The sequence below is a fragment of the Pimephales promelas genome, chromosome 22 (genome assembly GCF_988280905.1).
Source record: "Pimephales promelas chromosome 22, fPimPro1.hap1.1, whole genome shotgun sequence".
Classification (NCBI taxonomy): Eukaryota; Metazoa; Chordata; class Actinopteri; order Cypriniformes; family Leuciscidae; genus Pimephales; species Pimephales promelas.
The window spans coordinates 6,674,701-6,702,646 of record NC_142790.1 but is presented as its reverse complement, the minus strand read 5'-3'; the positions used below and the strand labels follow the sequence as shown (position 1 = coordinate 6,702,646).

General features: G+C 37.4%; 1 protein-coding gene across 1 annotated transcript; it reads right to left on the bottom strand.

The window, feature by feature from the left end:
• Nucleotides 1-5: 5 nt before the first annotated feature.
• On the bottom strand, nt 6-27,946 carry trpc1 (transient receptor potential cation channel, subfamily C, member 1). Its single transcript, XM_039666470.2, has 13 exons — nt 27,452-27,946; nt 26,297-26,451; nt 26,079-26,180; nt 25,557-25,759; nt 24,950-25,081; nt 18,129-18,324; nt 16,744-17,080; nt 12,275-12,414; nt 11,417-11,563; nt 5,815-6,002; nt 5,328-5,529; nt 4,421-4,615; nt 6-453 (listed from the first exon to the last, which is right to left on the bottom strand). The coding sequence occupies exons 1-13, from the start codon at nt 27,615-27,617 to the stop codon at nt 226-228; spliced, it is 2,391 nt and encodes a 796-aa protein (XP_039522404.2). The 5' UTR covers nt 27,618-27,946; the 3' UTR covers nt 6-225.

The following is a 27,946-nucleotide window of genomic DNA, read 5'->3' as shown; positions in this document are numbered from 1 at the left end:
GTTTCTTTATAATAAATGTTATTTATTTGAAAACGATGACACTTTTAGAAAACAAGTAGGATGCAAGAATATTACATAAGTTATGGTTCTGGAGGCTGTTGAATAAACAGAGCTTAATAGAATTCCAGTGGAGTCCCAGGGATTTTTGTCACCTTACATCTTCCAAAGAAAAAGAAGAAGAGCATTGCTGAACATGCTGGGTCATTTTTACTAAATGGTCATGGCTTAGCTTCTGGGGTAGAACATGGCATATTTTGAAGTACGGAAGCCCAAAAGGTCCCTCATTTCATTGCGGAACTTGGATAGGTCTTGCCGGAGATCGTTGAGGTTCTCTACCGTGGCTTGGTCAGTGCTTTGCATCTTCTGCCTTGTGGAGGTCAGGTAACGGTGCACTAGACAGCAAATAATCTTCTGGTAGTTCTGGTCCCTTTTATGCTTTAGGTTCTTCCATTCCTGAAAGCAAAAAGTTATTGGTTCATTGGTAGGCTGACGTTAAGGAATAATTAAGCTCGCCCCTTTTTCACTAAAATGGTGCAAGACCCAATTCTCAGCCAATGTTCAGGCAAACCTGTTTCGAAGCGGCCCAGTGTTTCCACAGACTTGAGAAATTAATGGTAACAATGGATTATGACGCTACGTGTTGTTTATGTGACTACATACCCAAAAAACAAACATGGCATGGCACGTGTTTGTGAATGTCTTGGGGTATCCAATCCTGCTCCTGGAGGGCAAACATCCTGCAGAGTTTGGCTCCAACAGACCTGCCTGGAACTTCTAGCACTTCTAAAGACCTTGATTACCAGGCTTATTTAGGTTTATTTATGGTTGGAGCTAATCTCTACTGGATAGTCCCTCCAGAAGCATAAATTAGGTACCCCGGGTTTATGCAATAGCGGCAGACCTGCGTTATGGTACCGAGAAAGACTCTTGCGTACCAACAGGTCACAAACTCTCGGTACACTTTTATTTTTTATTCCTACTCGAGATACATAGAAACTGAACCTACGGGTTTATTGTCTTTCCCTTGTGCATGGAAAGATGGATGAACAGGCACTCTTGGTCGCCAGAGCAGTGGTTTACAATCCTGCACATTTTGTAAGTCTCCGTAATTATGTGTCACACCTGATTATCAGCTCATTAGTTGAAAGCTCTATAAACTGAAATGTGTCAGATAAGAGAGGCAAACACAATGTGCAAGATGATTCAAAACCACTGCTTTTGAGCAATTTCACCCTCCCTCTAGTAGACAACAAAAACTCAAATTATTTCAGGCCTGAACCTCCTTTTCTGAGGTAGAAATGCATGAAACCATTTGAGAATTGGCAATAGGAGGATCTTTGTTGACATCTTTGTACGCATGCGAGAGTCGTTGTGTGGCAATAAAACAAACAGAATGGCCGGGTGTAAAGACGTGACAAGCACTTTCAAGAGAGTTAGTAGGCAAAATCCACAATATATAAGCACTTTAATATCTGAAGACCGGAGGAGGTTTGGAGAGAAGCTCAAAATTTGTATTGGTGACAAAATTGAAGTTATTCAAAGCCCATATGATTTGGGATGTCAAAAAACGTTGGTCCGACTCGCCCGTGTCTTGGCCACTTATCTGGACCCCTGGACCCTTCACTCATGAAAGATTAAAGGCTTTCAAAAGTCTGGAGACCTATGATTATTTTGTTTCTCGAAAAGTTGAGCCGATCTTTTCTGCCAAACAGAAAGCAATGATAGTGCTAAAAGCAACATGACATGACTTTTGCGTAAACATACACGACACTTTCGAATCAAGTGGCGTGTTATCTATATGCATTTTGAGCAGAGGCCGTGCACAGGGGGGTGGCCCGGTGGCTAGAGCCACTGCCCCTCTGCCCTCATCGACTGAGGTGCCCCTCCTGCCCACCTGCTCCACTTTGCTCAAAGCATTCCGCTAATCCGCTCCAGGTTTTCCCGCTCGCTCCGCAGTCCGCATTCCGCACTCCGCAGCGTATGTCTACGGCTGAGTTTACATGTGAAGTCAGATTTGCGTGATATAAAGTCAGAATTGGGTGTTATAAAGTCACAATTGCGTGTTATAAAGTCAGAATTGAGAGAGATAAACTATTCTGAGGGGGAAAACGTAGTATTTTTTCCCCCTTAGAATTGGCTTGAGACTCGCAATTGCGAGTATATATCTTACAATTCTGAGAAAAGATGTAAGAAATTCGACATATAAACTCGCAATTATGTGTTATAAAGTCAGAATTGCGAGATGTAAACTAGCAATTGTGAGAAAAAAGTCGCAATTCTGTTTTTTTTTTCTCTTAGTATTGCGACTTTATAACACGCAATTCTGACTTTATATCACGCAATTCTGGCTTTATATCACGCAATTCTGGCTTTATATCACGCAATTCTGACTTTATTTCTCACAATTCTGACTTCATATCTCACAATTTTGAGATAAAAAGTCGCAATTATTTATTTTTTTATTTTTATTCAGTGGCGGAAACAAGCTTCCAAATAGACAGTGGTTGAATCTGCGAAATTATTCATTATTTTTTTGTTTGATTTTGTGCATTTATGTCGGTAATGTTTTGCTCTTGGTCTTCTACTAGTGCTAACAACTTGTACAACATATCCACGTTCTTAGAATTAGCTGCTTGTCTAATCAAATTATTGTAGGCTACTCTCTCGATCTAATACAAATAATAGCCTAAGTACACCCCCCCCCCCATCCTTTTTTGCTGTAAAAGGAAAATACTGTAACAATAACGTAAAAAATTTAAAACTGTAACAATAACTGAATAATTTGTGTTAACAAGCAACCACCCCCTTTGTGCCCCTTTTTTTGGCTAAGGCCACTGCCCCTCAAAATGTCTGTGCACGGCCCTGATTTTGAACTATGCGTGTATGTCTATGCCGTTAAATGTCCGAGCGAAACAAAGCAAATTAAATGTAGATTTACATCTGGGGAGCGATATTTTTTTCCTAGGATGGTAGGGGAAGACTCATAAATGGTATTAACCAGAGTGACGGGTAGGTTTAGGGACGGGGTTGGGGTAGGTCATATTTATATATACAGTAATGTAACATTAAGTCAATGGCGTTCATAAACACGCTGAAAAGTGATTATGCGTGTTGGAAATACGAATTGGCGTGTTATACATACGCCATTTCATGAGATCAGTCAGAGGTAAGACCTGGCCAAGCAGAGTCACAGCGTGATTCGCATCTCCCGTGGGTGATCGCAGAACGGCGAAATAATCACTGCTCACTACAAAGTCGTGTGATCTGTGTTCTTATTTATTTATTTAAAATGACATTAAAAAGCTTTTTATCAGGCCCCCAACAAGCCGTACAATCGACCACACAGCAAGCCATCCGCTTCTCTAAATCCTCCTCCAAACGTGCAAAACAATCAAATTACAGGTGTCTAGCGGTGTTTCTTGCCACACCATTCCCATGATGCAACGTGACAAACGTAAACAATACGCACAACCGGCGCTGCGTCATAGAACGTCTCTGAATAGGTTCATGCCCACTTTTGGGGGAAAACAAACTAGACTAGACTCCCCATAGACTTCAATACAAAATAACGGCAAAAACCAACGTCCGTACACAGCCGACAGGCGTAAATAAATTAAGAAATCACTTATATAAAACTTGTCAAGTAATTATATGTCCACCCTGCCTGCCACAGAGCGTGAAAGATACATACACAAACTTAATTTGGTCAATTTAAAAACATGTCCCTTTATTCTCCCAGCGTCAATGGCAGGTAGCCTGGGCTAGTTGATATAACGGGCATAAAACATGTATTTTTCACGCTCTATGAAAGGCAGGGTGGACATAATTACTCGACATTATACAAATGATTTCTTAAGTTATTTACGCCTATCGGCTGTGTACGGACGTTGGTTTTTGCAGTTATTTTGTATTGAAGTCTATGGGGAGTCTAGTTTGTTTCCCCCAAAAGGGGGCGGGGACAAAATTGACAGTTAAGTTCCCGGATGTGCCGGTTGTGCGTATGACGTCACAAAAGATCCTCCTACAGCCAGGAACAAGGAACCATTTAGGTGGAAAGGGGGCAAGTAAGGTTCACAGATCCACTGACCAAGCACCTGTTCCTGCGCCAGAACAACGGTGTAAGGATAGGCTGTCTTTAGAAGCAACAGTTTTTAATTTAAGCCCGGGACACACCAAGTCGACATCAAAAAAACTAGCGGCCACAAAAGCTGATTGTGATTTCGCCTCTCGTCGACTGGGTATCGGCCAAAAAGCTGAATATTCACTCTCTCTCACCGATGACTCGACGTTGATTCAACATGCTGAATCGGCCCAAAAAACCCCAGACTAACTGCCTCACTAAAAAAACCTAAGTATACCGATGCTCAAAAACTGCCTGATGGTCAACAGTTGGCTTGGTGTGTATAAAAGTATTACAAACCTTGAGGCTATTCTGTCTCTTGACCTTGCCTGTGGAGGTGTGGGAACAGATCCATTTACTCAGGCTGATCACCAGGTAGCACACGGTCTTGGGTGTGGGGAGGATGTTGAAGGGCGGAGGCAGAGTACACTTGTCATCGAAGTAGCTGAGCCACAGCTTAGCCCGAGCAAACTTCCACTCCTTGTCTTCATGATTCTGCAAGTGGAGAAAATCATCATGGTACAACAATGATGCCTTCACTACCCATTGCTCATTGCCTGATACAAGTAACCATATCTGTACTCATACATGTCTTCCTGAACTAAGGAGTTATAATATAACTAAAGAGTAGGGACGATTCACTAGCCGCCGGTTAAAAATCGATACAAATATGTGACTATTCAAGTCGGCTGAGATGTTAAACGAATCACGATTTCAGTTCATTCTTGGTGGAAGCTCAACTTCCATAGAAATGAATTGGAAACAAATTGGAAACGCAATAACCTTCGTCTGCATGTAAAAAGGCAAACCACAGTGACCGGCGGAATTGCAGCCCCATTTTTGGTGACAAGTGCGAGAGCCACAGAGATCACAAGGTGTTTTCATGGCTATCAGGTGTTGTATTTATTTTACTCTCTACCAGTCAATGCCTGGCTGTAACTTTCTAGGAAGCCTGAAGATATTGATTATGCTTTTCAGGTGTGATTGTTTAGGGTTGGAGCTAAACTGTGCGGTTTCTCGAGGACCAGAGTTGAGAACACCTGCAATAGAGTTTAAGTGATGTTTACTCAGGGGGGATGGATACTATGGAACATCATTTGTTTCATTCTACTTGACGGAAACACGCAATTACAGTAATTCTATCATGTTAAGAAAACACCTATAGGATTCACATTTTTGGAATCGAATCATTTCACGGGTCACTCACAGCAATCTGTCTGAAGCTCTTATGCAGCATTGCCACCAGGAGTTTAGTGAGAACGATGACTACAACAATGTTGTAGGTACCGACGATAAGAGCACCAACAAATGATCGCAGCTCCTCAGTATAGCTGATCCTTGTGACAAACAGAGCCACGTGTGCCAGGGAAAAGATGTACCAGAAGAGGGCATAACATGTCCCCATAAACCTAGAGAAACATGAAGATAAATGATTAAGGTAAAAGATTACGTTAAAACAGAGCATTCATATTCTTTTCATGGGCAACATGGAGCCTTGCATCTTTAGAAATCATTTCTGTCACAAAAGTCTGAAAATGACGAGGAAGACTTCCTCCTCAGTCGAAGAAGAGCGTTTATTGAAACTAAGATGCAAAAACAACTCATTTTGATTGAAAAATGTATATGACCCCTTTAAGAAAGACCTTTGAGCAAAAAAAATGACTTCAAATTCTCTAGTTAGTATAAATAAGTACGTGTGAAAGGTGTCGTTGCTCTGCTGCGGACAGAAGATGCCCTCGCAGTCCTTGTTTTCTTTAGTTTTGGATGGATCCTTCTGGTCTTTTCCATACAGCTGTGTCAGGCCGATGGTGAAAGAGATGAGCACAAGCAGGAATAAGCCAAGAAACTTCCCAAACTCTTGAAGCATCTGGCCCATGGAGATCTGAAAAGACAAACACACCGGCCCTTTCACGTCAAAGCCTGAGTAACCCAGACTGACTTGTATATAGGATCTGTAGAGATGTCTTTAAAGGTGTAGTTCTGTCAAAAAGAATTTTTTTCTTTTCAGGATTTTCATTGGGAACCAAACGGTTCAAGGTCCAAATGAGAGTTTCAGTGCAGCTTCCTTAGGGCTTTAAGCGACACCAGACGATGAATAAGGGTCTTATCTAGGACCCTTCGAGTCATGACTCGAAAAAAGATTTGTTCACTTTGATGAACGCGTTTAAACAGGAGAGTCACAAACGCTCATCACAGAACAGAGCAAGGCGAGCATTTTGTGCTTATAAAACTTAAACTTTGTTACTTATTTTTGAAATGGCTGATCATTTCGCTAGATAAGACCCTTGTTCATTGTCTGGTGTTGTTTAAAGCCCTTTGAAGCTGCACTGAAACTCTCATTTGGACCTTGAACCATTTGGTTCCCATTGAAGTCCATCATTTCGAGAAAATCCTGGAATGTTTTCATCAAAAACCTTAATTTCTTTTCGACCGAAGAAAGAAAGACAGACATCTTGGATGACATAGGGGTGAGTAAATTATCAGCAAATGTTTTTTTCAAAAGTGAACTACTCCTTTAATAAGGAATATTCCAGGTTAAATACAACTTAAATGGTTAGTTTAAGTTGAAAATGAAGAAATGAAAATAATTCCATAATTTACCTTAAGCCATCCTAAGTGTGTATGACTTTCTTCTTTCAAACACAATTTAAGTTATATTAAAAAAATATCCTGGCTCTTCGAAGCTTTATAATGGGAGTGAATAGAGCCTTTTGAAGCTCCAAAAGGCACATCCATCCATCATAAAAGTAATTATCTTTTATTATCCAGAGGGATAATAAAGGCCTTCTGAAGAGATGTGTTTTTATAAGAAAAATATCCATATTTATAACTCATGTTGTTATGAAAATATTTGTGTATTGAAATGTTCAGGAAAGATTAGAAGAACTTTCTGTCTGTGTCGTCTTGACTTCTTAGCTCGCTTTCATCTATTTTTCCTCGTGGACCTACTCATTTGCTAAACTGAACAGCCAATCAGAGTGATCTCTCTCACCGACGGCCCGATGCCGATTCAACGTGCTGAATCGGCCGAATTGCCGCCGACATATGGAACACACTCCAAAAAACTATCCCAAAAGACCGGCATGGTTTGTCACAGCCTTTATGATTATTTTTGGGGGGGTTTGGTTCATTTTGGCTCTTCACAGACTATAGTTCTATTCTTCAAAAAGAAAAGAAAAAAAATACAGAATCTCAATTTTTAGGTGAACTATCTTTTTAACCCGGAATATTCCTTTTAAAAATGGATTTGTTTGAGAACAGCTATTTATGGGTCGATGGTCATGGAAATAAAACATTTTTAAAAGTTAAAGCAAGTTAAAAAAAAGTTAAGTAAATATGGCAATATTCTGAAACAAGTTCTTTTTAAGTGTTGCATGTCATTTTTAACTAACCTTTATATAGCAGACAACAACTAGTCACTGATAAACCTGGCTCGGGCAAATATTTGTTTGACTCATTAGGGGGTAATGGAAAGGGGAACATTTCTCGGTAGCGACCTGTACACACATACAGTAGACTAACTCTTTTAAGGTGCCTACCTCTATCTGTACTTTAGATTCCACTGGCCTTTCCAGTGTGGGCTGAGGACTAGATGAATTCCTTGTGTCAAATCTGACCGGTGAACCATAATGTTCTGTTTTTTTTCTTTCTTTTGCAATTAGTGTAATTCATTTTCTTGTCACTCTCAAACCCCTTTTCCACATTTAATATTTTTCAATCTTTGTTGAACCATTGCAGTTGCCATTTCAATCTCCTGTCTATGATATGAAGCCCTGGTGTAATGCCAAATCCAACCTCAAAGTGATTTCACTGGCTAAATGAGTATGCTATTTGATACCTGATTAGGACTGAAATAAAAACTGTGTTTTTTAATGGTTACATTCCACTATTTTGTCCTGTTTTAAGTGTTAATGTTTTATTATTATTTAATGCTAATTTTCAGGATTATGGACTGCATTTATTTATTTTTACAATAATGTAAAATTATTTACTGTCACACTTTTGATCAATTTACTCTTGCTGAAAAATTTTTCTTACTGACCATTAACATTTGAACGGTAATGTGATCATGACACAATAGACAGTTGAACACATTTTACCATGTTAATAATCCCTTCCATAGAATTCTGCAGATTTTTCCCAATATCAGAACAAAATATTGGGGGAAAGCCAACAGATTTCATCTGGACCTGCAAGTGACTACTCCTTTACATCCAAGCAAGTGTGCTATTAGTATACTTCTTTTAAACTAAAAATAAAAAAGTATACTTTCAGTCAACATTTTATGTACTTCTAAGAAATATTATTTGTGTACTTCTAAGAAATAAACATAAAATTACACTTTAGTATACTTGATTTATACTGACAGAAAAGTCTATTTGACCTATACTTGTACTCAATCTTTTTATCAAGATCAATTTAAAAGTATAATTAAGTATTAATTATAGCCTATGACATTTGTTATTTTTTTAGATAGTTTTGCATAATGTCTTATAGACTTTTTTTTTAAAGATAGATTTATAAAGAAAACAAAATGTTCCTAATTCTGGAAGTAAATTCCAATGTACAGGACTTCACAAACATGTATACAGGCCACTCAATCTAATTAAAGTACAGATAAAGGTATTTAAAGTATATAAATTAATATCTAAATAGGAACTTATACTTCAAGTGCAAAAATAATATATAAATAGTCAACTATAAGTATAATGTTAAGTTCACTTAAAGAAAAGTATATTTGAAGTAGAAAACTACTATACTAGTAGTTTACTGAGAGTAGGCTACTTTCATAAACTTAAAATGTGCTGTATGTATTTACTGTAACTAGTAAACTATCAGTATATAAGTTTACCTGTAGTATAGTTGCAGACAAGTTGTAGAGGCAAACGAGTTGTGTACAAACGAGTTGTGTATCGAGTTGTTTTACTACAGTTCCATTTAAAGTATACTTTAAAAGTATACTTTTGTACACAAAAAAATGGGCCAGTTTAGTATACATTTGCATACATTGATATACTTACTATATAAATTATGCTTAAAATATACTTGAACTTTACTTAAGTATCCTTAATCAAATCAAACTTGAAGTATAATTATTTTTTTTTTGTATGGACAGGATTTGGCAACCACATCGCATACTGCACAGCTGGTGTGTATAGGGTTAAGGCTTCACACCCTTACAAAGTTGCACAATTCAGACAGCTGTACATGTACAAACACCAAATTATTCCTTTAAATAAAGTTTGACGTCAGTTTGACGTCTCAACTCTTGCCCTCACAAAGAGAAATATGTCCTTAGATGTGTATCCAGAGGTGATTCAGTGTTTTCCACTTGCTATCTTTACTTGGGGAGATTTACAGGATGCCCTCAACCAAATAATGAGGCAGGAGGGAATAAACGTCAGCTGTGTGAATACTTGAGTCTGTTCCTTGTCATTCCTGTATCTGTACATCAGTTGCTTTGTCACTCCCTCTAACAGACAAACATATATTTAAGCATTTGGGTAGTATGTGCTTTTACAGAAAACCAAAAATACCATGCTCTTTGAGTCTTTGTTCTAAATACCTTGCATAGGGTGTGTGTTCATACGTGAATCCATTACATCTGAGTGCGTCTGAATGCATCATTCCGACCACAATTCTTGAGAGAATTACTTTTTCCATACATCAGCGCCAGACACTGATGTCAGTCTAGAGCACAGAGAGCACTCACACATACGCTCAGGACTGACATGGTGTTACTCATGCTAAACACTGAAGTCCTCAGAGAAGAACGCTGCGTTATGCAACCTCTCTGAAACTAGTGCAGAAAGATGCCTGCTGAAAAGTGAAGCTGCTGAAGTCAGTTACAAAGCCTGGGTGAACCTTAAAAATGTTAATAAATCGTCCTGTAGCTCAGTTGGAAGGGCATGGGACATTGCCATGGACAAAGTGCTAACATCTAAACAAACAGACGCATGCCTTGACAGCTTATCTTTAATCTGGGGCCGGTTTCACAAAGCTATTTTAGACTGGTCTATGAGCAAATTTTAGACCAGTCTAATGCAAGTTAGACTGTTTCACAAAAATAAAGACTGACTTAATTTAGACCAAAAATAACTTAGTTATAAGACTCTATGTTACTTTGGCAACCAGCAGTACAAATCAGTAATATTAGGAAAAATGGACCTTTCCAAATTAAACATTTCTTCTTGTTACTAAATTCCCTGCTACATTTCCCAAGTAAAATGTCCTTGTAATTGTTATACTCCTCCAACAAACACACATTTTTCCGCTGGGGTAAACGGCACTGAGCGTTTGAATGCGCTTACTCAATCCGCCTTGTTTTTGTTTTGAAAAGTGTTTTATTTTACCCAGAATGCATTGCAGCGTAGTCCTGCTTAAGATAGTCAGATACTTAAGTGCTTTGTGCAACAGTCTGAAGTCAGTCTGAACATCTGAAGTCTATCTACCATATCTAAGCCATAGTCAAAGTCTATTTTTGTGGAACCGGCCCCACTTCAAGAAACAAAAACGTTTTCAACAAGCGTGTGTTAAGTGCTAAGAAATAGAATTGTCAAGGCCAATGCAAGACAAGTTATACAGTAGGTCGCCCTCCACAGTGGCTGGGAGGAAAATTCTCCAGCTACCTCAGAAAAAGTACCTGAATTTGGCAGGAGGTGGATGATAGTTTGTGAGATTCACCTCCAAACTATAAGTGGGACATTTACATCAATAAATCCCTAAAAATAAGAAATGTAACACAATGGCAGAGGTGAACAAATGGGGATTCAATCAACAGATAGAGATGAAAACTTGAAGAAGAGATGAGATCCAGGAAAAATTAAAGAACTTTCTGTCACACTGTATTATCGGTACGAGTCGATAAATATATGTATCGATGCTCTGGATCTGTAGTGGTTACAATAGAGAAGACAGTACTCTAGCTCATTTTTTAATGACACCATGTCCATGTATATTGATGTCATGTTACACATAACCCATGATTTACTCCTGAAGATTTACTTCTACTCAACACCAGCTTGTCCACTCTGTCATTTATGTATGTATATATATAAATATATATATATATATATATATATATATATATATTAATCAGACTTCTGCTTAATAGGATTCAAAACCTCAGTATTTATTAAAACCTGCGTCGCACGTGACCCCCCCAGCCCCCTGGTCCAAATATGTTCCCGCGAGTATGGTATGAACCCTGCGCATTATTTATGTGAAAAAAAAGCTACAGTGGTTAAACACTTCACTGGTTCTGGCAGAAGAAGAAGTTGTGGATGTTGTGATTACCTGTAAAGGCCCCAAGATGGAGCTGGTGGTGTACATGAAGAAGAGACGCAGATAGCTCAGAACATTGGCAAAAGCAAAAAGTCCTTCTGCAACCAGGATGGGATGGAACGCATCCCAATCTTTCCGATCTACTTCTTCATTCTTACACTGAAGCAGAGGACAAAAGAAAGGTTGGTGTAAATTATGTTATCAGAGACACATAAACACAGTAACACTTCAGACAACAAGATTTTAGATCTATCTATCTATCTATCTATCTATCTATCTATCTATCTATCTATCTATCTATCTATCTATCTATCTATCTATCTATCTATCTATCTATCTATCTATCTATCTATCTATCTATCTATCTATCTATATCTATATCTATATATATATATATATGAAGAGTTCAGATGCAAAAGCCTCTAAATGCCATTTGAAATTTTCTTCTTTAATGATGATTTTTGTCAAACTTGTATATTTAAGTTCAGTATTTTCATTTAAATAACAATTAATAGGTAATTATCATTGCCATTTAAGTGAAATTACTGAACTTAAATATACAAGTTTGACAAAAATCATCATTAAAAAAGAAAATTTCAAATGGCATTTAGAGGCTTTTGCATCTGAACTCTTCATATATATATATATATATATATATATATCATATGTTAATGTGATTAAAACAGTAATTTTTTTTTCATTCTGTATAATTTACACATCCTTGTGTCATTCCAAACTATGTCTTTATTCTTACATGGAACACAAAAGGAGATGTTCAACGAAATAGTACTTCTTTTATGTACTACGGAAGAAAGAAAGTCATAGCTTGGCAAAGTGCTCAGAATGAAATGTTCTGGACTGGGTTTATACCTTGCTGTGAGCCACCACTCTTAGGGCAAAGGTGGCCAAATAAAGTGAGTTCATGACGAAACTTAGCTGGTTGCGTGACTCTTCCAGGAAATCTTCCAATCCCTCATACCATAGACGCTTCACATCCGACCAAACCATGCCTGCAGAGATAGGAATTTGCCATCAGCACAAAGAAGCGTCCATGCAGCAAATCAGAAATTCCTTATTACTGGCAGTTTTGAATCGCTTCCAGATTCTATGATAATTCCCCCTCAGGGTCAGTGACACTCAAAGAATCATGCCTGACAGAAAAGATTTAATCATGCTTTTTACAGTAAGAGCAAAGAGCGATAGATGCTCCCAATTCTCACGCTACACCCCCGATTTCTCACCCGTGTGTGTCAACGCGAAACAACCTAGTCAGTCAAATGCCTGAAAGATGAGTTTATCTATACTGTATATCTACCTGTTGAGCCACTCGTGATCGACTAGTTATACAGAAATTTCGTTAAAATATCCCATAATCTAGAGCGAGCGTGTATGCGAGAATTACACATTACAAATATTTTCTTCATTTGTATTTAAAATGAATGTGTCTCTGAGCTGGTATGCAATGGGAGTAGGGTGAAGATTGGGATTGGTAAAAGGCTCCACCTGACAATGGCAAGTTGACTTTGACGACAACACAGGTAATTGGGATTAAGTGTAAATAGACACTCATGAATTTACTCATGTCTATTAGGGCAGGATGATATGAGGCTTTTTTATGTTATACCTATTGTAATTCTCAGAAAGCAAGACTGTTTTTTTTTCTGTGATGGTCCCTGTTGTGATGTTTAGCAATGAAACGGCTTCTCGGAAAAATAAAAAAATGTAGGGTGGGACTCGTGTGAGCCAAAGGCACCAGTAAACATATCATTATAAACAAATATCAAAGCAAGAGGGAGGGAGTTATTTTGATTAAAGATTAAGATTAAAAGTACATGACTTAAAAAAAAAAACCGATGTAAATATTATAAATCATTTATAATAAATAAGAATAGTCCATTTTGATTTCATGCTGACTTTAAAACTTATAATGTGAAATTGTATTTACCATTACTTGTAGCAACTTACCACATTAAAGTATACCAAAAATATTTTGTTTATTTTGACCGTTTATTGGGAAGAATGCTGGCGTCCAAACAACATTTTATGCACTCATTGTATGGACAAAAGACATGTTTTGCAGAAGAAAGACAGTCAGCAGGTTTGGAACAGAATGTGCGTGAGTAGGCCTAAATGATGTGGAATTTTCAGTCAAATGAATTCTGTTGACAAGAAAATGCATAAATCACAAAAGAGCAACATGATAATCATGTTGAACATGATAGTCAAGTTGAACATAATAGTCCAGCCCGTTCTCATCCTTTAACGTCATATAGAACGCTATATGCAAAAACGGCGGTTTGTGGTTTGGAAACGGGTCAAGTTGATTTGGAATTGAATGAAAGGAAGATGGCTGAATCAGCTCTAATGGGCTGAATATGATTTCCTTCATAGAATTTCTGTTCATTTGTCAGGTGATTAGTACATGTTTCTTCTAATTTACGGAAGTAAATGGGTTCCCATCAGCTGTTTGGTTACCAACATTCTTCAATATATCTTATTTTGTGTTCAGCAGAAGAATGAAATCCTTACAGGTTTGGAACAACTTGAGCATGAGTATTAATGATGACAGACTTTTCATTTCTGGGTGAACTATTCCTTTAGAGCTGATGTGTAAAGACTTCATCTTCCTCCATCTAGTGATCTTCATATCTAAATTTACTTCAACTTGATGATACGACATTCTTTTAGTCAGGGTGCACAATAAACTATACAATTTTTTAATTCACAGCCATTCGAGGCCATAAATACTTAATAAAAGGAAATAAGACAAAAACTAAAACAAGTGCCATTAGCAACAAATTACCCTGTGTATCATGGTAATGCGCTCTAAAGAGATTCTAACCGCTATAGCTTTGTTTCTCACTTCTGCATAAAGGAACATTATCTATGCAACTTATCAGTCATACTAATGGTGCTGTAAAATGATGAAGAACAGATGGACGAACTGAATGTATTTACTGCGTATAAGTCTAAGGCTCGTGGCGTGGGTCCATTGTAATAAATTATCTGGCTTCATAAATATAATCTTTACAAAGGTAGATTTGAAAGAATTTTAACATTGAAACTTCATTGAATGTTTTGTTGAATTTGAGAATGTAGACTGAATCCACAACATAAACCTCTTGAAGAGCATATTGCAGATAAAATAAAAAAATCTAAATTTATAGATAACCTTGTATGAAAATACCATATGAATAGTTAATGCAGGATTTAAAATGTTTTAAAACAACATAAGGGCACTAATTTAGTAGATAAAGTGAGCGTTTCTTGGACTGCTAGTAAAAACGGCTTTATTTTTCAACATCGTGTAATTTTACGTCATGTTAGGGAGCCGTGTAGAGTAGGCTGGTATTCAGTGAGAGTGGTCGTCAGTCAGTGTGCTTTCGGTAGTTTTTGTATTTTAATTTATCATCGTCATGGTAAATTATTGTTTTTGTGGAGGTTGCAAAAACTCAGGCCTGTCAGGACTTCAAGATTCAAGAGTCCACAAGTTTCCATTGCAAGTATAGGGACAGTGCTATAGCCTATCTTTCGTTCCTGGTGCGGTTTGTGCAGGTGAAGAGACGGGATTTCTCTTCGGCTTTGGAAAACACGGTCGTGTGTAGCGTTCACTTCAGATCAAATGATTATTACAACTTGTAATTGAAAAACAAAATTGGTTGTTTAAATACTCAAATCTTTAGTTTTCTGTTTATGTTATAACCCAGGTGAAAAATATGTATTAAAAATGTACCCGAGTATGCTTAGTACAATGGAAATATACTCAAGTATAGTTTTTATACATTTAATAGTATAAATCTACCCTTAACATACTAATGTCTGCTGGCCTGTTATAGGATCATAATAATTTGTACAATATTGTGAGCACAGTGTATATCGTTAGTGAACGTGTACATCTATAAGCACGTCTCTCACCAAAAGACACCTGTCCTGTTCTCCACTGGTTCTCCTCACAACTCAATTTGTCTCTGACCATTCTGTCTAACATTATCCTGGCCTGGGGTGCGTTTCCCGAAAGCATCGTTAGCCAACTATGGTGGCAAGTTCCGTCGTTATCAGCATAGTTCAACGAGTCGGTGTTTCCCGAAACCATCGTTCCAACGAACATTCGCAAACAGCATCGCAAAGTTGTGTGGTTTGAACGACAGCTCTCAACCTGTGGTTAGAAGCATCGTTTCTATATTTCATGACATTTGGACGTAATAAATCCTTATCTTGAGCAAAATAAGCAAGCTGACATTCAGTACAACCGGTGCCTTTTATTCAGCATACATACAAATGTAATTTACGTCTTTCAGTTTGTCAAAAGATTTGAAGTACCGTGTTTGAAGAGTGCGCATGTGCGAACGTGTTCTACTATGTAAGAACAAGCCAAATATTGAGTCTGGTAATAAAGCAAAACAACTGAGAACAATTAGAAATAGTCCTCAGATGACATGTCTGTAATTTATATAAAACAAATCTAGTGTTAATTGGATCTCAAACAGTTTCATTAAAAGTAGTTATTACTCCACCACGCTCAAAACCAACGTGGTTGAGCGATACTTTGTGACAGTGGGTTTCGGGAAACAATCGTGACTAGCTAGTTGATATTTCCAACAATGCATCGTACTATGGTAGTGAAGCAGCGAACTACGTCGTTGTACGGGAAACGCACCCCAGTCCTCCTCTCTTAAGCATAGCAGGCTCGTAACTTGATGGCTTGGTCCGTCATACCAGTATTTCCACAGCGTTCGAAATGTCATTGCGATCCATTGTTTTTCTGTTGTTTGAATCGACCGCTCTCCCGCCCGTTACGTCACGCCCACCACGCCCATTTTCAGACGCGGAAGTCAATTTTTCTCACAAAAAACGACTCCAGAAGCTTTGTAGCGTATTTATAAGTATATTTTAAAGAAAATCTAGTTCCTACATTGTTTTTCTATGCATTGACTCGTTGACTCATTGACATTGACTCTAACCAGCAATATACCCTTTAACATGTATTTAAAGATTCGGAAATGGGGGGAGGGGGGAAGTCAAAACTACAAGTGTGAACACCCTGACACTTATATGAATTTTTTAAATCGCAATGTAACAAATTACTCTTTTGTACAGCGTTTTGTTCTGCTCTACAGTCTATGCATTACATTATTAAAGGGAGGAATCGGAAGACGACCGCAAGGCCTTAGGGATGAATTCATGGCACTTTATGATTTGTTATAATACTTGATTGATCTTTTTCTTCCTGCTGAAACAACGATCACAGCAAAACATTCTTGTTTGTCGGATAGAAAGCAGATCCCCAGAAAAAAATAGATAAGTGTTCATGTATGTACACAAATGCCGCCCATCCTCACCTATGATCCAGAGAATGAGAAGGTAGTCTATCAACTCCAAAGGGGGACCCATTAAGTTCTTCTTATCCTCATTGTAGACCAGTGAATACAGGTTTAGAAGCAGTAGGAAAGTGAAGTAAGATGCACTGTGAATGATGAACTTGATGAAAGGTGTGTGGATGACCTGGCCCACACGAGAACGAGGTCCCAGCAGGTAGCAGACGGACAGCAGCGGCCACAGCAGAGCAACACTCAAAACATACAGGATCTTTAAGCCTGTGTGCTTGCGGCGGTAGCTCGCCATCTCGCCAAACCACACTGTGTTCAGGAACTGCTGACAATTGGACTGGGCGACAAACTACAGGTCAGAAAAGAGAAAACACATTACAAAAAAGACATAAACAGTATATGGTCTTTTCTTATAAAATAAAAATATATCCGTCAAGTCATTATATCAAGCTTATATATCTGTCAAGTCATTTAATCGGACAATATTTGTGATTAAGCAAGTTAACCAGAGGTGCAACCATTTCCTAACTATGATCGCAGGCTTCGTTGTTAGCAATGTTGTAATATAGTAATTTAAGCAACATATTTAATGATTTGGTGTTTCACAGAACCATAGTTCCAAAGAACATTCAGAAAGGGCATCACACACTTCCACAGCTTGACCTGAAGCAGGTTTTTTTTTTTTTGTTAATAGGACTTGTGGACAAATAGATGCTCTGGGGCAAAATAAGCAGGCTGAATGCAAGCATCTTTCATTCTATATATTTATATATACAAATTTCATTACATCTATTAGTTTGTCAAGAGAATGACTTTCATTTTTGAAGAGATTGCATGTGTGATTGTGCTCTAGAACAGGAATACGACATAAGAGGAAACCTGTGAATGAAGGAAAACAACACAGAACAAAAATAGCAACATAGTCCTCATACACCATGTTCATTATTTACATCTCCACCATGCTGCATGACATCATTAACAATGGTAGTTCATACGATTGTGCGACATAATTACTACTGTTTAGGTGAAAATATCTTAAAAATAAAGGTTATTTAATGGTATCTTTGGTTTCTTAAAGAAATTCATAGAACATTTCCATTGCACAAAGATTCTTTAAGGTGGAAAAAGGTTCTTTGGCTTATTAACATTTTCTTCACGCTAAGAAACCCCCCACCCCCGAATCTTTTAAAAACTTTTAAAAGGTTTTTTTTAGGGAGCCCAAAATAATTACTCTGTGGCATTGTTGAGAAATCCACCTTACTTTATTTTTAAGAGTAGTTTATTTTCCATCGATGCATTATGATACTTAAGCAATGTGTTACATCGATCTATGAGAAACGCAGCCCAGACTTGAGAGGACACAAGCACAGTAAGTTTTGTTAAAAATTATCATTAACCTCTTTTTGGTTGTATTTGATGGCCAGTTTGAGGCGACTGAGGTTCATGCGTTCCTCCAACAGGCCTCTCTTGTCCACTTGGTCTTCACTGGATGTGTGGTTTAGTATGACTTCCAGTTCGCGAGAGTTGCGGGCCTGAGCCAGCAGGTCCTTGGCAAACATCTTACACTGCTGGGCAAGTTCTTCATAATCATTCCTGTAATAATGTTAATGAGACCCAGAATGAGCAGTAGAAGGAAACACCTTAATTTCTTCTACACTCTTACAAATAAAGGTTCCTTTGGCATCTGTGGTTCCATGAAGGACCTTTAACATCCATGTCATTTTTGGTTCTTTCTGTTCACTGAAAAGCTCTTTTGGGAAACCAAAAATGATTCTTCTATATCAGGGGTTTTCAACTGTGAACCCTAAGATCTACTTTCCTGTAGAGTTTGGCTTCAACCGTTGCTGTGTTCGAAATCGCCCCCTATACCCTCATTCCCTATTCCCTGCAATAAGTTAAGTTGATAATCATTTGAAACTGACAGCTCCAGTAGTAAGGAAAACATGTATAGGAATAGGAACTAGCATGTGTAAACCTTAATTTAACAATTTAATAATGAATTAAAAAGGAATTTAACCTGTATACGTTGCACCCACATTGGACCAGCAGTTGGGAAAATGGATGGATGGAAAGGGGGCTATTTATATTTATAGGGGGGGCTAGGGGGGGGGGTATTTATATTCTTTATTAATCCTTTATATTAATCCTAAAGACACTAATTAGCTTATTCAGGTGTGTTTGATTAGGGTTGAAGCTACACTCTGCAGGACACTGGACCTTGATGGCCAGAGTTGAGAATCCCTATTTTCTGGCATTGCTGGGAAACCCCCCTTTTGGAAACTAGATCTGTCTTGACACATTTTCAGTGGCATTGAAAGTAATCTACAGCTCTTTTTTGGATGAGAAATTGTGTTACAATCAGGGACGTGCACAGGGGGGTTGCTCAGGTTGCCCGGGCAACTGCCCATATGCCCTTCTCGACTCAGGTTGCCCTCCGAGGAAAAAAAAAAATCGTACAATGGATGTAGAATTTCACGTAGGCCTAGACAAAAAAATAATATAAAAATCGCAAAGCCTCATTCACTTCCATTCGGGCACTGAAAGGGAAAGTCAAACTGTTTACGTGGCTGCAGTGCCGCACGCGACCATAGACTGCACGCGACCGGTGTGTATGGTAAGGCACCGCAAATTACTCAGGCCGCGCCTCCATCTCGTGTCGCGCGCTAATTAATGTGTACGAAGTCCATGACAAAATGAAGCGAAACTATCCTTCTCGTCACGAAAAGAGGAAGAAGAAAAACATGAGAGTGAATTGCGGGAACAGCAGTCAGGTAAACTTGTGTTCTCTCCTCTCTAGTTTGATGTCAGCAAAGTTTGAAGGTTTTTAGTTTTGCTAACCTATCTGGGCAGGCAGTGCATCTCTTGCATCACTTTTTGCCTGACAAAAGTGAGAGTAAAATACCATTATTTATTACGTTTTGTTTTTTATAAACGACAAAGTGCAACAACAGTGTTTGTTTACTACAGCTCGGAAAACATAACCGCGCCGCGTGTGTTGCGTTCATATGCGCGTGCACGAAATGAAACTCGCATTTTTCAAGCAGAAATGTGGAGACCAGAAATACTGTACAATACGTGAATGATGGCACTCCCAATCAAAGTACACATTATAAAGACACTGATTATCTAGTCTCAGTGTAGTTAAAAACTCTAAACAACTGCACTAATTATGCAAGATAGAAACCAATGTATTGGCAATTTGACATTGATTGACTATTGATTTATAGGCTATATTGAATTTAAAATGATGATTAGCTGGACATTCTGGTCAATATGAATGCAAATCCCTCAGTAAATAACAATAAATCAAGATTTGCTTCAACATGCATAAAAAAATAAATAAATAAAAATCATAGGCTACTGATTCCAAAAAATAACCAGGCTGTAGAGTGAATCAAAATTAATCCCAAAAGCCAAAGTTCAGGGTTGTACTTTATTATTTTCTTCTTATTTATGTTTACGTTAATACTCACTTGTTATCTTAACATTCTATAAAAATGCTTTATTCAGTAGCCTAAATATTATTTGTTTGAACCTCATTCTGTTCTATATTGTTGTACTTATTCTTTGACTGTTTTGTTTAAAGGAGGGAGGATTGTTATTGGGCGGTATTGAGTGGCAATGGCAAATGGTTTACATGGCTCACGGCATCACAGATCAGGTAGAGGGCCCCATAGCATAATTTTGCTTAGGGCCCCAGGGGGAGGTCAGGATTGGCAAAAAAGGATTGTATTTTTTCCCGAAATCTAAGCGTTTTTTATTTTTTCGAGTTTTTCCATTCAATCCAGATTATTTCTTTTCAAATAAATAAATAAATAATAATAATAATAAAAAAAAACAATAAACAACAATATGAGGAACTCTTTTGCTCATTTGTCTCATCTCTGACATTTTGCAATCTTTATAAAAAATAATAAGACCATAAGATGAGGCATTGCGTTTGGACATAAACACGGCCAGATAAGGCAATTTGGAAGGTGACAAATTCAACTGTATTTATTCCTTCATATAGCCCGTGAGGGGGGGGGGGGGGGGGGGGGTGCCCTTTTTTCAGGTCAGAGCAACTGCCCCTCAAAATTCCTGTGCACGTCCCTGGTTACAATGGAACATGGGATAATGCCAGTTTTTATGGGCATGTAGAGGTATTTATAATCTGAATCAAGTATATGAGTTTAGGAATGTGTTTTGTCAAACCAGTAGCCTGGGAAAACCCAGACAACTTCCGGCAAATTTAGATTTGCTCTGAAAGTTAGTCTGCCAAAGAGCTCATTCAAGCCCATTTCCAATCCGTCGAAATCGCGGCACCAATAAGAAACGTTGGGGCGGGCTTTACACGATGACGACAGTGCTGGGATTTTGAAGCAAATTTTGTAGCCTACATTCCAAAGATGGATGCCGCCGTCGAACATCACTCGTTCGAATCTGCTGTTTTAAGCGATTTGAACGTTTCCTTTTTGTTAAAAAACTGAGCAAAGAACAACACTCGGAGATGTTTCTCCGCCGGCCGCAGCTCTCCATACGTCATCTCCTTCATCGCTCTAATTGTTTTTTAGGTCCACCCACGACGTCCGTTGGTGACGCCCCTCTGGAAATGATTTGTCTATGACGCTTTCTCAGACAATAACTCAGTTACAACCAAGGTGGTGATCCTTCAGCCGGAAGTTGAAGCCTCGCGGGAGCCGCCATTGTAGCAGAACTTCACCTGCTGTTAGCATCCCATTAACTCGCATTCATTTTGGCATCCCTTTGACAGTGAATAACTTTACATCTGAGTAAGTCCAAAGACTCCATTTGTCCATTATTTATTTCTAAAGAAACACGACAATGTATAAAACGCTCCATTACTTTGTGTCTTACATTATGGCCTAGTAGATGCCATTTTTGTGAAAAATAGGCTAATGATTGCGTCATCACTACGCAACTTTCTGTCGCACAATAGAGACATTACTGTATAGACAGGAGGAGAAGCTCGTGGGCAATCTTTTACTGTCTATGAGGCAATCGGGGGAACATGAAGGCATAAAGTCAAGGAAGAAGCCTTTTACTGTCTATGGCAGAAGCCTATACGCCTTATTCACGGCAGCGCCATCTTTGATTTTTAATGAGAATGAAAGCGAGGCTGTGAGGGATAGACTTGCATCTCTTCAATGGGCTGCATTGTTATTTAATGTGTTTTCGGATTGTTCTGCTCATGAAACACTGGAAAAATATCTTTCTAAGAAATGTCAGTTGACAAAAAACTCCCGACAATGTAAGCTGTGGAAAATTGTAAGTAATCTAGCCGCTATATTCAGCTTTTTACAGCGGATGCCATTGGAAACACGGTAAGTCTATCCCTCACAGCCTCACTTTCATACCTGTCATGGCGCTACTCTGAATAAGGTCTATAGATAGAGAGTTCATAAAGGCAACGGGACAAAATATTTCAGCAACGTTTTGGCTTGGCACAGCTACTAGAAGATTTACAACTGTCAGACTGTCGTCACGTTCAGTTTGAGCTTCAAGTGACAACAAAGAGTTAGGATGGGAAGTAATATCTCAACTGAGCTCACTTTAAGCACAGGAACACCACAGGGCTGTTGTCTTAGCCCAAAGCTTTTTACTCTATACACACATGATTGCGGTACTGACCGGAACAACACTGCTATAATTAAATATGCTGATGACACAACTGTCGTGGGCCTGATTAAAGGTGGGGATGAGACTGGTTACAGGGAGCTGATTGATAATATTCTGGCATATGGGGAGGACAATGATCTCATTCTGAATATAGATAAAACAAAAGAACTGATCATGGACTTTAGGAAGAAATCTATCCTACAGCCATTGATAATCAAGGGGACTGAGGTGGAAAGAGTTGAGAGTCATAAGTTCCTAGGCCTGCGAGTGTCTTCAAATTTGAGTTGGACCATAAACACTGCTGTCACAGTGAAGAAGGCCCAACAGAGGCTTTATTTTATCAGGCTGCTAAGGAAGGCAGGACTCAGCCGTAACCCACTTATCCAGGCCTATAGAGGACTTGTGGAAAGCATCCTAACAAATGGTATCATTGTCTGGTTTGGAAGCACCACCCAAGCAGAAAGGAGAGCTCTCCAGAGGGTAATAACGACAGCGGAGAAGATCATTGGATCGGACCTTCCTTCTATGGACACTTTATTCACACAACGCTGCAGGAAGAGAGCTAAGAACATTCTAAAGGACACACACCACCCTGCACACTCTATGTTTAAACCTAAACACTCAATATACAACTTGAGATATAATAGACCGGACAGTATTATTTCACACAGGGTGCGGTTCTATAACAGCTTCTTTCCAGCTACTGTGAGACTGATGGCGAAGGACATGGCAGAAGGAACGAATGTGTCTGCCTCATTTTTTGTAAAATGACAGGTGTTATTTATTATAGTAAGAGTATAGATAAGGGTAAGAGTATATTTATTATAGATAAGACTTATTATAGTAAGTTTGTTTTTAAATATTTATATTATGTAGTATCTTGGGACAGTGCAATATTCTTTTTGTTTAGCGTGGAGCAATCTTAAATGTAATCTTAAAGTAACAATTGTAGGGGTGGGGGGTTGCTTAACATGGGATTAAGATGCTCGTCGTTGACGTTGAACGTATTTTTTAAGTCTTGATTTCTTAAAGTCCATTGTGTGTGCTGTGTAGCTTGTTAGCTGTTTTAATGTTTATCTTTTATGTTTGATTCAACGAGCTCTGCTACAAAAATTCCTATGCACCTGTATAGCTGTACCGGTACAAATGGCAAATAAAGCTTAACTAACTAACTAACTAACTAACTAAGTCTTCTCCGTTGAAATCAATGGGGTCGCTCTGTCCATTTCTTTTCCTGTCTATGGTTACAACTGAGAATGGTCTGGTTTTAACCAGGCTATCAAACCGGAGGAAATTTAGGTTGAATCACCTATTGTTCTTTTGACAATAATGAGGGTCGTGTTGTAATATATATCCCATCCGAATTAACCTCTTCGAGTTGACTGACCGATTTGTAATCATCATGAATCTATCCTTTTTATTATCTATATAAAAAGATCCTCTTAAATTTAATAATTTAATTGTTTATTCCTTATTTATGACAAATAGGGGATAAATCCTTCTCTCATGAAAACCTGGTGACGCATTGCAAATTGCAGAAAGCAATTTCTGAGAAATAATATTGAAAATTTTAATCCACAAGTAAACAAAAAATATTTTGAATATTTGTTAGATGTCTGTTTGTGTGCCGTAAAATAAAAATTTATCCGAATTAATATTGGAAACAAATGATGGATTCACACAATGTCACATCATGCACTTAAAGCAATTCTGTGAACAGAGAAAACTGATAGAAACTAAATATATAAAAAGTAATGTATAGGCCTATAAGTGAAATATATTTCACTTAAATAAATATTTTTTACATTTACATTTTTTCAGTGCTTTGGTTCAGTTTCCTTTCGTTGAATTCATTTGGATAAAAAATCTTTTAATAAAAATGATGTTGTACCGCTATGACTAGACTACACTAGAGCAAATACTACAAAACTCTCTACATGTTTTTGAGTAAATAAAATGGCAAAATATAGTATTTAAAAAAAACAGACAAAAAAAACATCATTAACCATACTAAAGATAATAATTTATTATTATTAATCAATTTTTTTAAAGTTTCGGAGCGGTAATAATTCAGAAGGAATGCATGAACAGAATAAATTCGGATTCCAAAATAGATACATATTAAGTCGGCTCTTTAAAATGAAGAAAAGAAGCAATTTAGAAGAATAGTATGAGCAAACAGCAGTAAAATCATAAAAAAAAAAATCAATTTTTTTGTTTTTCACAAAGCTTGTGGCATATAAAATGTGCATATCAACCTGATGACTTTATTCAGCAGTCATTTAAACACTATGTTTGGTTTCAATTCAAATAATTCATTCCGACTTAAACAAAAGGTGTTTCCATATAAACATAGATAGTGTTTCTCAGAAATCGCTTTAACTGCACCTTTAACTCAATATGATTAGCTGTCTAACCATTGGAAAAATTCTGCTTCTTTCTACGACAGAACAACTTTTGTCCCCATTAAATTAATTGTTATTAAAATGCACACATCTAATGGTCAAAACCAAAGCAAAGAGGGTATTTTCTGCTGTTTAGCTCTCTCATTTAGCAGTTATCCCTGTGAGACCTCTTTCTCTAATCACTCTTCCATTACCGAAACTCCACTTCCACCAGGCTCAGCTCTTTCAGATCAGTGCTGAGCTCAAATGCTCTCAGAATGGGGTCTTCTTCTGTAAGCATGATCAACGATGGGCTGGCAAGGCACCGGTAGATATCTAGACGGAACCTGCAAGAGACACGGTGGAGGAGGAAGGAGAACACTAAAAACATTGCAACACAACTACACATTGTAACTGTTCTTGTTCTTATCAAATGTATTTATTGGTGCATTTTCAATACGTGGAATCCTTAAGTATGTATCATACAGGTAGAAATCTCTTACATGTCCTTGACCAAGCCTTGATAAGCCTTCAACGTTTTTTTCAACTTTAAATTAATAATAATAATAATAATCTTAATTGTTCTCTAAAATGCTTTTTTTCTATACCATTTTTTTTAAAGATATAAATACAGAATTCATTTGAAGAACTAATTAACTAAGGAATATTATGAAATACATTTATAGATCAAAAAAATATATATATTTGCATCTATATACAATAAGAACATGCAATAAAATGTTATATAAGTTTTTTTTAAATGTCCGAATAAGAGAAGATAAATAAACCAAATGGTTTGATTGATTAGATAAAAATGATTACCTTGAGTGGCGAAGACTGTCTTTCTTGTTTTTGGCATTACAGAGGGTGCACTCGCAGCCTACAGCGTGGGGTCGGGGCAGTGAGATGTCTTGCTTTAATAGCATGGTCAAAATCTCATAATTGTTCCTGTGGGCCGCAAGAATGACTGGAGCAACATCCATGGTGGTGGAATACTCTGGATTTTGAATGCGCTGAATTATTTTCTAAAAAAAAAAAAGGAATAATGCAATATGAAATATTGAAACGGGAGTATATATAAAATCATAGTCATATCACTCATAGTAAAACACTAATATTTAGTCGATCAAATATATATAAAAAAGAAATATATAAGAAAGAAACTCTTCCAAAAAATACACACATCATTAAAAGGGCATGTGTGCCAGACGCTTGGCTTTTCCTTCACTATTCGTTTCAACAAATCAAAAGGTTTTTAAAATAAAAAGAAAAAAAAATCAAGCATTTTCAAAGAGTTAACTGGTAGAGTTTATAAAAGAACATATAATTGAAAATTAGACTAACCACAATAGAAGGCTTGGAGGAACGCCTGGGCCGATGGTTTAGCAGGATGTCAACTGCTCCTACCACTTCTGAATCAATAGCCACTAATAATGCATCTGTGGCCTGAATGTAGCACACACACACACACACACACACACACAAACACACCCATCCCAAATGAACAGATGGGTCTTATGTAATATGTTATACATGAGCTGGGGACATGGGTGTTTTCTTACCTGACAGCCATGGTCCAAGAGCAACTGCAATATGTCTAGATTCTCATTTTCGATTGAAATGGTGACAGCATCTCTCCCAAGTACATCTACACAGTTAATGTTTAATTCACCATGTCGTTTCTCCTCCAGAAGTTTCTTTACCATGTAGTAGTCTCCTTAAAATGCAATAAGGTAACAATACAGGTTCAATGATTTATACAATGACAACTAAATGTTATCAGCAAGAGAGGAGAGTGGTTTGTTGTGGAAAATAATATTGCCCTTAAAGGAGAGATATCCTTCCCTGAGCCATTTTAGGACTTCTTTATATGGTAAAAGAATAGCAACTGACTCCTGTCTGCACAATGTAACCAGAGGGAATTCATTCGTTTTCCAAGCTGTTTCTGGAATGTTTGGAAATAAACTACGCAGTGCTGCTGTTTAACAAAACACCAAATAGAAGTATGAACCAGGCCTGTGCCATCAGTCAAGCTCTCAAAATGTACTTATCTCAAAACAAATTACTAGAAGCACTGTACTGTAGTACGTAATGTAAAATAAATATGTGAAATTATACAGTCCATTATTTTATTACAATTATTTTAATTGTATGCAATTACTCTTAAACTACATCTTCGTTTCTGTTCTAATCTAAGACATTTTTTAACTTTCTATTCTAGCACTTATGTTACTGTTTTTCTACATGTGACCATTTTATGAAAAGTAAAAAATATCCTCTAAATTATCTCTGAATTAATATTAGGTCATAAAGGTACTATATTATTAGAGATAATTGAATAATATTGCTAATTATATATATATATATATATATATATATATATATATATATATATATATATATATATATATATATATATTTAATTAAAATAATTCTTTATGTATATAATATATAGGCTTTCATCAGAGCTAAATATTTGATATTAGCCTAGAGAAGAATTATTTTAATAAAACAATAATAAATAATAGAAACAATAATAATAGAAAGTAATAGTAAAAGTAAACAAAAATATACTTATATACTATAAGTATTTTGTTTATACCTCAAAATGTATCTAACATAAAAATATAACCTTATATAGGCTACTATTATCGTTGTTGTGTTATAGGCTATAGTCTATTTAAATACATTTGTATTGTAATGGTAAATGAACTTACCCTTCTCGCAGGCCAGCAGAAAGAGCTTCTCGTCCAGAGTGGTCTCCTCCTTCACCTCTCTGACGTCTTTCAACGCCAGATATTTATCCGGTGAGGACACGTCCGTGCCCTGATATAGAGCAGCCATTATAACGGAGAGAGAGTACGGCAAAGCACTGATGTGCATCCCACTGAGCAGATAATTACACCTTTATACACATGAAATCACGAAATAAAAATAAGAGCCCTGGTCAGTCCTGATGAAAACGATGTTACGCGCTCTAATGAGGCCCTCACTGTAATGAGAGATTGACTCCTGTCAGAGCTCTTTATATAACATCCGCGACTCGGCTTATGTCTGTGGTACGATAGAGAAAATATCCATCAGCATGTATGACGATATTCTAAAGGGTTTCATAACCAAATCTTCCCCAAAAGATAGTAAACACAAGAACAGGCAGGAGCATCGCGATGTTCTGTTGAGCTGGTGCTGATGATGGTGTAAATGCGCATGCG

Coding starts and splice junctions, on each gene's coding strand:
- trpc1 (XM_039666470.2), bottom strand. CDS start 27,617: ATGCACATCAGTGCTTTGCCGTACTCTCTCTCCGTTATAATGGCTGCT. Junction 26,452..27,451: donor TCTGCTGGCCTGCGAGAAGG/GTAAGTTCATTT, acceptor TTGCATTTTAAG/GAGACTACTACATGGTAAAG. Junction 25,082..25,556: donor GACAGTCTTCGCCACTCAAG/GTAATCATTTTT, acceptor TGTCTCTTGCAG/GTTCCGTCTAGATATCTACC.